Source organism: Vigna unguiculata, chromosome 5, assembly GCF_037176805.1.
Source record: "Vigna unguiculata cultivar grain cowpea cultivar isolate G323 ecotype 2 chromosome 5, ASM3717680v1, whole genome shotgun sequence".
NCBI classification, from domain to species: Eukaryota; Viridiplantae; Streptophyta; class Magnoliopsida; order Fabales; family Fabaceae; genus Vigna; species Vigna unguiculata.
In genome coordinates this window covers 46626172-46642526 of record NC_140796.1, presented here as the reverse complement: position 1 = coordinate 46642526, position 16355 = coordinate 46626172, and the positions used below count along the sequence as shown (strand labels likewise).

The window sequence follows — 16355 nt, the reverse complement described above, 5'->3', positions numbered from 1 at the left end:
TTTACTCCTTCATCTTTAGAAATGCGTATATTTAGTCCTTCTTACCAAATTTTGTTAAGTTTATTTGACATTTTAAACGCATTTTATGATAATATTTGAGTTAACATTAAACCGAAAATGTGTCAAACTATATAAACAATTCAAATACTATCATGAAATGTGCTTGAAACGTCAATATTATTTATTAATCACAATATTATTTTATAGGCTTAATTATGTTTCGGATCTTGAAAAATTTGGGAACATTTTAGTTGAGTTTACTCAATTTTTGTGGTCTATTGAGTCCTCAAACTTTCAAAACTTTTCAATTTTTCAATTATAGTTATTATGTTACCTATGTTACCATATGGCGTGACAATTATCTTGCACTGTCACTCTACTTAAATATCGTCATATAATAAATTGTTGCAAATTACAATAATGACAAGAATCTCTATAGGGTTTGTTGTTGAATTTACCTAAATTATTTTTAAAGCTAATAAAAATTATAAATTTATAAAATTAAAAATTAAAAATATATATATTTTAAATTTATAAAATTACAAGATTATAAGATTATAAAATTATAAGATTATAAGATTATAAGATTATAAAATTATAAATTTATAAATTATGAAATATAAAATATAAATATAAAAATATATAATTTTATAAATTTATAAATTTATAATTTTATAATTGTATAATTTTGCAATTTTACGATTTATAAACTTTAAAATTTATATCATTGTATAATTTTATAAAATTATGAAACATGAAATAAACATATATCATTTATGATTTTAAAAATTTATATTTTTATAATTTTATATTTTGATTTTTTAAATATTATATATATATATATATATATATATATTAATGTTTAAATTTTATATTTTATAAATATTAGCTTTAAGAATAATTTTAAGTAAATACAACAACAAATCCTCAATAGAAATCTTATCATTGTGGTAGTTTGCAATAATATATTATATGACGATATTTAAGAAGTGACAATGCAAGATAACTACTATGTCATATGTCATGTAGGTAATAGACAAATTTAACTACAAGGACTAAACTGAAAAATTTTAAAATTTTGAATACTCACTGAAACACAAAAATCTAATAAAAATTTAAGTCATACGAATTTAAAACGTAATTAAACCTATTTTATATTAACTATAAAATCTCTCATTTATTTAATAATAATGACACATTATACTAATCATGTCACCAAATTAAGGAAAATTTTAAATAATAAAAGCTCAGTTAAAAATATTTAATTTATGACATACTTAAAACTTATTTGAGCCTAATTTATTTATTACATTAATTTTATTTATCAAATGACTATTTTTATGATATCATAAGTTATATATTATTAAATAATTTATAAACAATATTCAATACATTGTAAAAATTAATTACAATAAATATGATTTTAGGAAAATCTCTATAACTTATTTTAGAAATATGGTAAGAAAGTTATAATATTTATGTTATATTAATCATTTTTATTAAATGCATTTTTTATGATATAATAATTTATATATTATTAAATAATTTATTGGTCAGTATTTATAAAAAATAATTACAGTAGTCATGATTTTAAACTGTATATAGCATGTATTCAAATTAAACAGTGTAATAGTAAAACATCACTTCTTCCTTTTTTTTATCAAAAAAACACATTTTTTTGTTTGAGTGATAGAAGGAAGTATTGGTTTCGATTCAAATAGTACAGACTAGTAAACGTGAAATATGATCACAAATTTCCTCATTAAGTAAGGAAATTAATAATTTAGACGTTATATTAATTATATTTATTAAATGTATAAATATTAAGATATGAACAATAAATTCGCTTTTATTGGTACTGTATAACTTTGTCTCAATTTTCTTTTAAATTCTTATATATATATATATATATATATATATATATATATATATATATATATATATATATATATACTTACTGAAACACTAATTAGTGCAAAAATATATTATTTAAGATATAATTAAAAATTCTTAATTTTACTATTTTTTATGTTGAAATATTGCATAATATTAAATAATTAACTCTGATTAAAAAAATATAAATTTATGGTATTATTTAAAAAATAATTAATTATATTTGATTTTACTATATTGATGTTGAAGTTTGAAATAATTAACTCAATTAATCAAAATAATATAAATTCAGATTTTTAACTGACAAAAATATATTTTTGGTCTATAGTTTTTTAAACACAAAACAAACACTTCTTATTTTATTATTTAATTATTGATAATTTTTGTGTACATCAAATAAATTATTAAATGGTATAATATTTATGAACATTTTTATTTTCTAAATAAAGTAAAATTATATTAATGATTATTAAATAAAAATTAATTTAATATCGTTATTAACTAGTAGAATTTGATGCTTATTAATTATTTCTTAAAAGAAATCACTTATCCCATTTATTTTTCTAAGGGCTAATAAACCCAAGGCATTTTTGTACACGTCTCTTTTTCTCTTTTCAAATGGATTAACAAGCCAACGCTTTTAATGTTGACCCTACTATTCTTTGTTGACACCATGCTTTCACTTGATTGACCATTTTGCTTCTAATATCTTCCAATTTCCTCAATCAAAATTGATAGAAGACTGATCTTCTACAAAATTATCCAATAAAATATTCTTTTAAGTCACTCTTAGTCACTTTTCTATTGCTTCTTGCGATTTTCATTGTTTATGATTAGTAAAAGCATTATGACCGTTAATTTTTTTTTTCTTCTTTTTTTGTGTATCTTCTTATGTATATTCTGGTTTTTCTTTTCTTTGTGGTGTTTGTTGGAAATATGAAGACTCCTACCCGAAGAAGTTATTTTAGGAGCTAGGCTCCAAAGCATGAGGATAAGTTACAAAGAAATCCCACATGGAAAGGAAACATATTTGCTAAGCCACAAGTGCATCGCTCTACATAGTTTATAGAAACAGAGTTATACCTTTGTTTTAGGAGAGATTTTTGGAGAGAGATTTTTCTATATTAGTCTTGGGTTTTAGAAACCCTTTCTCTATATTTCTTGAATATCTTTAGAGAGCATAAGAGGGCATGGTTGTTCAAAGCATTGTAATATTTTCATCTATCATGAGGAGCTAAAACCTATGAATAATAATTGAACTAGTACAAGAGAGAAACAAAGTGGTGAAATCCACATCAATACATTTTTATTATACTGAAATAAACTCTTTCATTCAAATATGTTTTATACACTTTTCACACAACCCAAACATTATTTTATTCAAATCAAACTAGTTTAAAACATTGTGTATTCTTTCAAATCCTCTTTGATACGACACTTGTTGTATTACATCTATGCACTATACTTGTTAGATAAGTGATTGCATAAAGCATCCAACAATACATGAAAGACACTCTATTTTATGGACTTCATTTTCAATCAACTTTGTTGCCTAGTCCAGTTTTCCTAACAATATTTTGTGATGCTGATTGGGCCTCCGATGTTAATGATTGATGCTTTACACCTGGTGTAACTATATTCCTGGGTCCAAATTTAATTTCCTAGTGGTCTCACAAGTAGTAGGTTATTATCCATTCTAGCACATAAGCTGAGTATAGAAGCATGGCTCAAACTTCTGCTAAATTGACATGGATTTCCAAACTTCTTACATAATTGAATGTTCTTTTACTACACCTAAACTGTTCTGTGAATCAGAGTACAATACCTATAGCAAACAATCTTGTTTTTCACAATCACACTAAACATGTGGTAATTGATGTGTTCAATAATTGTCTATTTCTCACATTCGAGCTCTTGATCAGTGGATGCTATCTTGACTAAATCCCTCTCATATACATGTTTTGCTCTTTATGGCAAACTCAATGTGAAGAATTTTTCTACAGAATAATCTTCCCATTAATTTTGAGAAGGACCGTTAGAATAATATAGTTGATAGTTTATTTCAATTGACTTGTTTTAAGTAAGTTCTTTGTGTTTTGTACAACAATGTATTGTCTTCTATCACGTATAATTTCATATGTGACAATTGTAAGATTTTGTTAGTATTAACAAAATTTGTATGTCATAAATAGTTTTTCATGTGCATGCTTTAAGTGGTTTTTGATATCAATGGGATAGTTCTATTCATTGTTTATTTTTTTTCTCTGCTCCGATTATCTAAGAGAGTCTAATATGTGATAATTCTTGATATCGAAGAGTGGTACTTCTCGGTCGTACTTTACAAAATATTTATAAACATTATTTATTTTATCATAATTCCAACTAATTTATAATTATGACGGTCGCTGAAGGACAAATTTTTTGTCTATTTTTCAATATATGAAATTTCTTTCTTGCAAACAAGCTTCAACCTTAAATCAGATATTTCTTTTTTGTTTTGATGCCTTAAATTCAAATACTCCGGTCAAAATATTAGTTGCATGCAATCTTTTGCTTCAAGCAACAAAACAGGTTAACCATGCGTGCACGATAGCAATTCGCAACTTGGCATGAATATTTGGATAAAGCATATTAATCTTAAATTAAAAGGAATAAACTTAAATTAAAAATATGTCGTAGTCAAATTTAACATTTAATCCAACTTCATTTCATCCAATATGATGCACATTAATCCATATTAAATCTTTATCTATACAAATATCATAAATAGTATTTATTTAATTTTTAAAAATAATACTTTATTTATTTATTTAGGTAACAATTACTTAATTAATATTTACTTATCAACTTAAACTTTGCTGTGCCAATATAAATCAAATTTGTAATTGACCCAGCTGCAATGGATTATCCAAATGGGCCGAGCTATACAAATCAAAAAGCACTAAAGGCCCATTGTCGCTTTCTTTTTTCTGGGAACATTGCCTCATTTTCCGTACTTGCTAGATTCATCTTACGTTTGTTCAGACTCTGAGGATGTCTTGTGGCTGTTAGAGTGACATGTCAGCAAATTTTCTTCCCCTCAAGAAGTTAAAATGTATAATTAACCAAAATATTTGTCTGTTCAACTACAGCATCCTTTTTTTTTTTTAATATAATAATAATAATGTTTATGGCTGAGATTGTTTCCAATATTTTACAACTGCAGCAACCCAAGTTCACATATTGATTGGAACAAGGTTCTTCTGAGTGGAATTTGGTTTGGAATTATGGCTCAGTTATTGTCTCCAGTGTGTATGGAGGCACTGAAAATCCACAACCCATCATTGAATTTGTGTTCAAGAGGCTCATGGCGGATGCTGGTGAAGACTCCAAGTCATTGCACTTTTGTGACACAAAGTGGTAAGCGAAGAGGGTGTGGCAGAGTAAGGGTTACTGCTGAGGATTCAGTTTCTCCCACTGATACCATTGCAGATGATTATTATGCAGTTCTGGGTCTGGTGATGCATCAAACTCTCACTTCCTTCTCTTTACTTTCTTCTTAAAGTATTCAAAAACATGCACACATATTAATGAGTTAGGAAGTATTTCTAAGATGAAAACGTCTAAAAGTTTTGAGCTTACTGTAATCATTAGCCATGATCTGAATGTTTGCCAAATCTTAGAAAATGGAGAGTGAGAAAGATATTACTGGTAATTGGCTAAATCAGGTGGATTTCAAAAGCAAAATAGGGTTTTGTATATAATATAATTAACATGTGGTTGGTATGGTTTTGTAGCTTCCTGATGCCTCACCAGAGCAGATCAAGAAGGCATACTACAATTGCATGAAATCTTGCCACCCTGACTTGAGTGGCAATGATCCTGAGACCACAAATTTCTGCATGTTCATTAATGAAGTGTACACGGTTGGTTCCATTTTAAGCTTCTAAAGTTTTAAGCTTTGGAGGGAAACGTTGTTGAAGTTTTCTGTGTGCTTTTATTGGAAATTGACTATTGCAGTGCAGGTGCTAAGTGATCCCATCCAGCGCAGGATTTATGATGAAATTCATGGCTATTCTTTAACTTCAATCAATCCTTTCCTCGATGATTCAAGCCCAAGGGATCATGTCTTTGTTGATGAGTTCAGCTGCATAGGTAATTTCTCCTTCTCCATGCAAACATTATTACCTTAATACCGGTTATACTTGTAAGTTTTGCTGTGAGAAATTAAAAAGCCTTTTACAGGCTGCAAAAATTGTGCAAATGTAGCCCCTGATGTGTTTGCCATTGAAGAGGACTTTGGAAGAGCCAGAGCATTCAACCAATGTGGGAACCCTGATTTAGTTCAACAGGCCATTGACAGTTGGTATTTCTAATTATTTTTACTGACTTGGCGTTTTAGATTTGCTACTGTTTCTAAGAGTAGACTTAGATTTAGAACATTTGCAATCACAATAATATTTTGTCAGAGATTGCTGGAACCAATTTAACTTAACCTTTGTTTTTTATTTTCAGCCCTGTTAGCTGCATTCATTGGACATCTGCTGCACAACTATCATTACTTGAAGATGAGATGCGCCGTGTAGAACGTGTTAATGTAAAGCCTTAGTTATATAGTATATAAGTCTTCCACATTTTTTTGCTTTAACAATCTCTAAACACTGAAGATAAGTTCATTACCTCTTCAAAACAAGCAAAATCATCACTTCTTGTTTTGGCACATGCTTTTGAACTTTTCAGTTCGAGCTTCTTAACAGTTTTCTTGGTATTTTAGCATGTGAGGAATGAGTTCAGATTCTCTACTGGATTTTTCAATGTTGTCCTCTGCTGGATAAACAAAATACAGTGATGTTGATGCTTTAAAAATATATTTAATATATTTTAAAATATCAAAATCAGTGTCTATCCGTGTATTTTGAAGACACAACAGTAAAAGAACACAAAAGAAACCCAATAGAGAATCTAAATTCATGAGGAATAATTTCAATGTTCTTCCACATGTATAGTCCCTATGGCTTTTCTTTATTTCTTTTTTTTTTAATACACGAAGCTTTCTCCTGGTTAATTTTTTTAAACGAAAGAAGATACTGAACTTCCATATGAAATCAACAAACCAGTAAGTGATTTATTATATTGTAACTCTTCTATGAGCAGGTTGCCCTGATGGTATCAGGAATGGGAACAGCATCAATTGATGTTTTCAGAATGGTAAGAATAAAGAAACAAATGCAGGAATATTGAAATGTTTAAAGTAGCATGAAATGATAAAAAAATTTCTTTTCAGAATGTTATAACTCTGAATATTTCGTCTTTTAACTTGTAATCACAGATTTGACAATTCTTAATTTTCAAGCAGATTAAGTGTTGTAATAGTACTTCTCTAACATGATATCTATGTATTATTGACAGGCAAGTTCTAGATGGGAAAAGAGGCAATCAAAAGTCTTGGTTAGAACTCCTATATTCAATGTCTTCATTTTTATGTTTAATGTTAAAAATTTCACTTATTTACATGTAGTCAATTAATCTCATTATCATATTTATTTAATTCTCTCTTGAGTATAATATTATTATTTCTGGGTTGTTTCTGCATCCTATTATGTAAACTAAAAAAAATGTCACGGTACTAGAGGGAGATTGTGCTCAAATATTTCAGAATTCTGAGTTTATTAGTCCTGAGCTAATATTATTCACTTTTATAATGCTAGTGATCAATCAATGAGTGGTTTAGAAAATACCTATCTGAATAGACTTTTGTTGATATATTAATGAAAAATAATTTATGCATGACTGATTTAGTTTCAAGAAAAATCAAATATTCATGGAGCTTCTTGCAGGAAAAGGCAAAATTTAGAATGATGAAGCAAGAAGGTTCTGATAAGAAAAATTCATACTGGGACAATCTGTGGGGCAAACAAAAAGACTACCAAAGTTCAGGTACGAGGATGTGAAACTACAAAGGGGATATAAACTTCAAATTATTGTAAATTATTAAAATTTGCATTTTAGAAATCTCTGTTTTTTGTCTTTTTAGGTGTTGTATTGTTTTAGAACTTGGTTTTTTTGTATTTCTAGTTGTAGAAAATGATGAAGTTTTCAAATGGTAATTGTTTTGCAGATGAGGAAGTTGCAGAAAGAGCAAGAAGAGCTGCTTCAGCAGCACGAAGATGGAGGGAATATTCAAGGAAAGGTGTTGATAATCCTCTGACATTTAAACTCCCAGAAGCAAACCCTACCAAGGAAAAATGAACATTACTTAATTTACCTTCTGTATAATTTACTCCCATGTAATTAATTCATTTATAGCCTCTCATGAAACTATATGCATCAACTATAGTTATACAATATAAGAAAACTATTACTAACTCTTTTTACTTTTTTGGTTAAGTTAAGCTCGTCCTTTTACTTTTTTTTTTTTTCATAAACAGCTTTTTCTTGAATCATGGTTGTAGAATATTCTTTCACGTGTATCATAGCAGACGCATTCTTTTTCTTTTCTGTGCACAAATAATTGCAAACGAGTCTTCTCTTTGCAGATTCAAGTATGCAACCCAATAGACGAACATGAAATGCAAAATACACGACCAAAGCATAAACATTATACGAGGTTAATTATGTGTGATAAATCTTTTGCATAGCATATGAAGCAACTATATAGGATCGTTTAAGGTAACTTAACTTCTGGCTTGGTCTTAACGGAAAATGGAGAACTACCTGAATCTTTGTATGAGTGAGCAACTTTATGTTATAATCAGAAAATGATTAACATAATTGTAGCCTCCTAAGAGCACCAATGTTGTGGCCCATATCAATACTTGAGAGAATATACTTTGCTCGCACAAAAAGACGTTTCATACTTGACTTTTATGTATGGAGCTCCTCAATAATGTATATTTTGATGAATAATTTAGTACCAATTTGGTTCATGTGTAACTTCTTTTTGGTATTCAATGTCTAACTTCAACTTTAATTTGAAATACTCTAATCACATTGAGTTCGCCGTAGCAGGTACAGAGAGTCTTCAAGTCAGAATTTCTCACCATGTTCAACAATTTGCATCACCCGTTTATATGTAATTTTTTGAAAATAAAGATAAAATAAATAATAAGGATGAAAAAGCAATTATTTAAAATATAAATAAAGAGGCATTAAGAAGTAGTAATTATAAATTTTCCATTTGGGAATTGTATAATTGAATCCAAAAATATATTAAGAAGGGGATTTTGGTGAAATATACATGAAGAGTTAAAAATACCCATTGGATGATGGAATTTTCAAAACAATGTATACTTTTTAAATTCCTTGCTTAAATTAAAAGCTTGTGTATTTGATCACTCTCAAATTTGTTTAAAAGTATGAAAAAGTCAATTTGATCTAAAAATCGAGAAACACAATGATTAAAAAAATTGAATTTAATCTCTAACCTCTTTAAAGAATGCTTTTTGAGTATTGTCTGATACAATCATGAGACCCCATTTGGCAGTGGAGTTGCATGAGTGGATGGAAAGTGGAGATGACTTTGTTTTTATTTATCTTAAAGTGCCATAACAATGGGTCTTAACATTACATAATTCAACATTATACTAAAAGTGGCTGCATCCACTCGAGTGTAAATAATTACTAGCGGCCCTGTTTTTCTTCTTGTTTCTATCACTCAGACCCGGCCATTCATTTTTTTTCACTTAACAATATTATTTATTCAACTTGGGTTGGTGTGAGCCTGTGTCGACCACATCATTCAAAACCTATTGTTCAACCTATTGAGTTGTTCAGTTATCTAGAAAGGAGAAAACAAATAATTGAAGAAACATCAATAGTGTCTCAATGCACTTCAAAACAAAAAACAAACCAAAATTCTCTGGAGGTAGAGTTATGCTCCAAACAAGATGGAAAAATGGACCATTCATGTACCTTCTCTTCCTATCATATGCTTCATTTGTCAAACAAATTGATGAAAACTGCACATGGGAAAAATAGGGAAAAAGGGTACAAATTACAAAATATCACATTGGAAATGTATATGTACATGTATTATTGTTGCAGATAGAGTCAAACATATACATCTAAGGACTTTCAAAACATAAAAAACAACATTGTTGTTGCAGTTGACAATACTTTCCGTGGCGAAAGCCTAATAGATCGAATCACAGTCGTGATATTCGGAACGGTTACGCTTTTAAGTAGAAAGAGTTTGAATGCGACTAATAGTTATAGTTTTTAATCGAAAAGGGAAATCATTCATTGTTATCTTACACTAGATGCTACTGTATGAGCCCAGAACCTGAGATTATCCTTCATGTCTATCTCATTTCCTACAACTGGTACCCTCCAATTTAGCAATGGATTCACATATTTCTTTTGGTCTAGAACACCCCAAGCTTCTGATAAATAAGGCCTGCAAATCACAGTTTCATCAATGTTATGTTCTGAACTCACTTCTTCTGCATCTTCTCTTCCTAGCCTTTGCAACCCTGGAATCAGAGAAACCAATCTTGAGTCTTTGTCTTCCTCGGAAAACACAAAACCCAAATCCATAAACCCTTTTAGCTCCTTGAACTCAAGGTCTGAGAGGCTTCTTGTAGCTTTTCCTTTTCTGAAACTTCTTCTTCTTCTTCTTCTATCACTGTGACACACTTTTTTGGCAGTGACTACTCGTTCATCTTCGTGCTTTCCATTACCTTTTTCCAGTGGAAAATATCCCACTTCCTTCCCAGAAAGAATTGGCATCAGCTTCGGTGGTGTGAGCACAGAATTTGGTGATGGAAAATCAGAGAAAACACCCATGCTTGACCCCAGGTTTTGGTCACTAAGAGACCTCACTTGCAGTGTTGGAACTCTGAGGAGGTTTGAATCAAAAGGAAGCGCTTCCTTCACAAGGGACAAAGAGGTTGTGTCCGCTGTCGCATGAAAAGTTGACGAGGTTTTGTTGGTGAAAATTGTTGTCTGAAACCAGAAGGTATCAAACAGTTTCAGAACTTGTTCTGCATCCATTGCTTTGGTTCAAATGAATGCTGAGTAAAGAAACGTGTTTAGGGACAAGAAGAAGAAGAAGAAGAAAAAGAACCAATAATCAAGAATATTAATGCTAAAGGGCATTGCTTGATTGCCCCATACTTTATAGCTCCCATTTTATTGCAATGTTGGATATCTGAAGCCCTTTTCTCAAAAGATTTTGTTTATAAACCTATTATTTTAAAGAATTATGTTATTTATCATTAATTCTCAAAACAAATGTTTAAAAAACGAAAATATATAGAGGGTGTTTTCTCATACCTTGTCTTTCTAATTCAAAGATGTATGAATGGTAGCTTTTTTTAATTAAAAAAGAAATCAAACACACCCATAAAGTTTGAATTATTAAATCTGCATCTCTCAATAATGCAAATGTTACATTCACACTCTTTTTTTTTTTTTACTTTCCTTTATGAGAGTTAAGAATTTTATCTGTCAAATAGTGACTACCGTCTTAACTTCTTTTAAAAAATCAAACTACAGTTAAATGAATTGACTGATATTTTAAAGTTACAGTTAAATTTATATTTATTTGTCTTAATAGAAATGTATTTATTGAAAGAACAAAATTGTTTTAAAAAGTGATTTATCTATTTTCATTTTTAACCAAGGTAAATAAATTTATCCATTTTTTTATATGACTAGACTATATTCTTATTCAAATATCATTTGAAAGAAATATAGCAATATAAATATAAATTTGATATGATTTCAACACTCTTAAATGTGAAATGCCTTAATGAGTCAATTGCAAAATTAACTACAAGTATGTGAACATCAACATTAACCACACACATATTCTACAATTTTAATTTTAACGAGTAGGAAAAAAATGGTTAGAAACATATAAAAAATGGTTGAAACATTTTAATGTGTATTAGTTGTTAGGTGTTAGTTGAAGAAATAAATAAGTTGTGAAGGACATGATCAACAATTTTCTTCGCTCATTTATTTTGCAGATCAGTGAAGTCTTGTTCACTTATTTGTGAACTTATGAGAACTGAAATATGAATGTGAGTAGATTTGACTTCTGTATCCGACTAGGCTATTTATATTTATAGTTTTCTCTTTGATATATTTTTTTCCTCTTTACGTATAACAACGGGGTGCTCATACATAATTCTTTTCCTTAATATTCCGTGTTCGTATTTTTTAATTTTTAAAAAATTTAAGTTAAAATTAATAATAAATATATATTAATTTTTAAAATAGTTATTAAATATAAAATTAAAAAAATTAAAATATGTACATAAAAAATTTTAAAATAATAATTTAAGACAAGAAATTTTTAGAATAACAATTAAAAATAAATTATTTATAAAATAATTAACTTTTAAAATAATTAAAGGTAAAACTGATATTATGAAATGTGGATATAAAAAAAATCATCTTTATATATTAATATAGATTTAATAATAAATAATTAATGCCTAATTTAAAGAGTGACTAATATTATTAAATAAAAATAAGGCTAAAATATTTTTTTAGTCCTTAGATTAAATTTTATCTGTCCCCAAATTTAAAAGCATTATTTTAGTCCCTTAAATATAATTTTGACATTTCAAGTCCTTCAAATTTAAATATAATTCTTTTAGTCCTTCAAATTTAAAAAGTTTAAAAATTTATAAACATAATTAACATATGTTTAATTTGAGAAAAAATGTTTTATTAGTGTTTGAAATGTTTTCATATTTTTCTTTTTTACATTCTTCCTCTCTACGTGTAATAAAACAGAAAATTTAATAAAAGTTTTAAAAATTGTCATAAAGCTATTTGGATAACAGACATGAATATATAGATTATCTAATTACTAACATTTACTAGTTAAAAACATTTTCTACAAAACTTTTGTGCAAAGGGATAGATAGGATGAGCACCAGGTGTATAATGTAATAAAGACTTTTTATCTTGCTTTATTGAGATATTATTATTATAGCATTTATTATTAATTAGGAAATATTTTCTTAATCTATTTATTTATGCATATTATTTTATTGATATAATTATGGACAATATTTGATTGGATATTATTTTATGAACATAATTATGGACAAGATATTGATTGATATAATTATAGACATTATTTGATAAACATTTTTATGAGTGATATTTTTTATCTTTATTTAGTTAAGTGTATATATATATATATATATATATATATATATATGAGTGAACATATGAATAAACTAGTTATGAGTTTCCTTGTTATACTTTTTGTTTATTTCTTAAAATGGTATCAGAGTCATGGATTATATTTTATCCTAGTAAAATTTCTTGTTTGTTAGGTCTATTGTTCCACTCGTTCTCAAACCACCCATTATTGTTTAGTACCATGCTCGACATGTATATGTCTCAGCATGAGGTGGTGTGTTGGAAGTCTCATATCAACTAGAAATAAGACAATTTCATAGTATATAAGTAGATGAAAATCTTATCTTACAAGCTGGTTTTGTGAGGTTGAGTTAGGCTTAAAGTTTACTACTTAACATGTTTCATTTAACTTGATCCATATCAATTACGATTTTATATTCTTTTAAAATAAAAAACATAAATATTTTTTAACACTAACTTTTAACTTCATGAGTATCCTAAAACTTTCACTCATGGACTTACAAACAAAGTTTAGGATTAGAGATACAAGACTTTTAAATTTTGAAAGAGGATATAGATTTCAAGCTTCCCTTAGTAACTTCATTAAGTGGAGCATTTACAAATAAGGGTTAAATATGTTTTTAATCCCTAAAATTAGACACAAAAGTGAAATTAGTCTTTATCTCAAATTTTATACATTTTGGTCCTCAAACTTAAACAATGTATGGATATAGTCCTTTTTAACCCAGCGATGTCAACTTATTTTACGTGTTAAACAATGTTCCATGATTTCATTTGTGTTAGAATGTGTCAAATGGTGTAAATAGTTCAAATGCCTACTTGAAACGTCATTTAACATGCCTATCTGAAACAATTCTACGTTTTGTCAAAGTTGGTAATTATGTTATCATGACACCTTTTTTTTATGTTTTCTCCTTTAAACATTATTCCTTTGCACCAAAATTCTATTTCAAGCATGCTTTTGTTCAATTCTACTTGCATAAAACAATTTTATAGTTGTTGTTTAATGCCTTTTAGTAATCCACTTAGTTATGTGTTTATCTTTAGAAATGGAAAATAAACTCTCTTCGTAGGTATTGTCTAAACTTAATCCCATTTTCATGAAAAATTTTCATATTTACTAGATACATGTATGAATATAGATAATACTAGATGTTTTCAATTGGGTATGAGGACAAGAATCGGTATGTACATATCCAGCCCATCCTCGTTCTCATACTTGTGTCAATATATATTTCGTCATAGTTTACTAGGTAATCTAATATATATATATATATATATATATATATATATATATATATATATTATCTTCTTCCTCCCTTGTTTGGTTTATTCTATATTTTCAAAATTCACAAATATCTCCAAGGTACTTTTTTTCTTACCATAACCTTGATTACACTTTTTTTTTGTGGTTATGTTAAAATGGTGTATTATTAATTTTAATGAATAAAATAGAGTTTAGGTTTCACATTTGATTATTTTTACTACTTTTTAATATTTTTATTTATTGTTTATATTTTTTTCACATAAAAAATTTGACTCTAAATTTCAAGTGTCCAATCGCGTAATCATTCGTTTACTAGGTAATATATAAACTTATCTTCTTTGACTCCTTTGATCCTTAACTTTTGTTTTTTTTTTTTTGGCTAAAATAACTTTCATTATCTCTCGATGGTTCGATTATTTTGATATTTGTAAAAAATTTAGAGTTTTTCAAGATATTTTCGATCTTATCCTATTCTTAATTATACAATTTTTTTCTTTTTATGATTTTATTAAATGGTGTATCAAATCGTTTGATTTTTATGCTTTTTATTAATATAAAACTGTATTATATCATTAATATAATTTTTTTTAAATAATATATCAATTTAAGTAACTAAACTAATAACCTATTAACCCATTTATTTATTGAATTTGGATTTTTAATCAATAATTTATTTTAAGGGTTAAATATATTTTTAGTTCTTAAACTTTAATCCAAAATTATAATTCGTCTTTGTTTGAAATTTTAATACAATTTTGTCATCAAACTTAAAAAATAAATGGATATAGTTTTTCTAACTCAATTGTACTAATTTTTTTTTATGTGTCAAGCGATGTTTTGTGTTAGCATTGAGTTTTTCACCAGTTGGTAGAGTTTAGTTCAAATGTTAGTCTTGAAGGCCCTTTAACACGTAAAAATAGTTAAAACTTATGGGTTAAGCGGACAATAATAATATTCAAGGATATATATATATATATATATATATATATATATATATATATATATATATATATATATTCATTTACTTTTAAAGTTAGTAGACCAAAATGTATCAAAGTTTAAAATAGGAACAAATTCCAATTTCATATTCAAGTTTAGGGACTAAAAATATATTTAACTGTTACTAAAAACTCCACATAAATATTGAACTTTGATTTGTCCAAGTAAATCACTAGTTAAATTTTAATATAATAATTAAAATAAGGGTTAAACATATTTTTAATTCCTAATCTTGAACGTTTAATTGGAATTTGTCATGCCCTAATTTTGATACATTAAACTTTGAAAATAAATGGATAAAATCATTCTAAGTCGACTATGAAAATTTGTTTGACGTATCAAAAGCAAAATAAACTTGAACAAAACTGAATTCATTAACATAAAAAGACTGAATTCATTTTAAAAGTTTCAGAATAAAAAGTTATTAAATTTCTGAACAAAAATAAATTTCAATTTCGTATATAAATTTAGGACCGAAACATATAAAATTTTATTTAATTTCATAAAATAAAACATATTTACCCGATGCTAAAGTAAATCACTTATTGGGAATCCGATGCTAAAATACGTTAACTTTTTAAAAAATATTGATATGGATATTAAAATTCAAAAGGAAAATAATTTAAAAATTTGACAAAAATGCACAACATTTAAATAGATAAATTTAAGATTCAACTAGGTGGGTAATGTTTACATGTAACACAACATTTATGTAACGCATGAAAAGGTGCATTGTGGGTATTATAAAATTAGAGAAACATTATTTATTATTTTCAAAAATTCAAGCGTCTTTCTCCAAAATTTTATATATATTATCTTATTTTAATAATTAACTTAATTTTAATTTTGTATATTTATTTAAATAAAAATATGAGTAATTAACAGACCAACTCTTTGGCCTAGTAGCCAAGCCTGTTTAATATAAAGATTATGTAGATCTAGTTGAAAAGACTTGTATTAACATTATTTTAAAAATTTTGGTCACGTGATACAGTGTTCATATTTATTTTTGTTTATACTTACGTTACATGTATACTTTTAAAAATAGTCAGATAATAAAAATAAATACTTTTAATAAAAAAAAATGAAGTCA

At 27.2% G+C, this 16355-nt stretch overlaps 2 protein-coding genes across 2 annotated transcripts; one reads left to right on the top strand and one right to left on the bottom strand.

Moving 5' to 3' along the window:
• The first annotated feature begins 5063 nt into the window (after window positions 1-5063).
• Window positions 5064-8259, top strand: LOC114183577 (chaperone protein dnaJ C76, chloroplastic-like). Its single transcript, XM_028070650.2, has 9 exons — window positions 5064-5390; window positions 5670-5798; window positions 5898-6027; window positions 6118-6238; window positions 6388-6469; window positions 7027-7080; window positions 7282-7320; window positions 7710-7809; window positions 7991-8259. Exons 1-9 carry the CDS (start codon window positions 5160-5162, stop codon window positions 8119-8121), a joined length of 1017 nt encoding a protein of 338 aa, XP_027926451.1. The 5' UTR covers window positions 5064-5159; the 3' UTR covers window positions 8122-8259.
• Window positions 8260-9873: 1614 nt separating this feature from the next.
• On the bottom strand, window positions 9874-11026 carry LOC114184007 (uncharacterized). The gene has a single exon (XM_028071233.2). The coding sequence runs from the start codon at window positions 10861-10863 to the stop codon at window positions 10117-10119; it is 747 nt and encodes a 248-aa protein (XP_027927034.1). The 5' UTR covers window positions 10864-11026; the 3' UTR covers window positions 9874-10116.
• Between the last annotated feature and the right edge of the window lie 5329 nt (window positions 11027-16355).

Bases quoted from the DNA above. Each gene is read 5' to 3' on its own strand.
- LOC114183577 (XM_028070650.2), top strand. From the start codon at position 5,160: ATGGCTCAGTTATTGTCTCCAGTGTGTATGGAGGCACTGAAAATCCAC. The intron at 5,799-5,897 runs GTTGGTTCCATT...ATTGCAGTGCAG, and splicing joins TCATTAATGAAGTGTACACG to GTGCTAAGTGATCCCATCCA. The intron at 6,470-7,026 runs GTAAAGCCTTAG...TTCTATGAGCAG, and splicing joins GCCGTGTAGAACGTGTTAAT to GTTGCCCTGATGGTATCAGG.
- LOC114184007 (XM_028071233.2), bottom strand. From the start codon at position 10,863: ATGGATGCAGAACAAGTTCTGAAACTGTTTGATACCTTCTGGTTTCAG.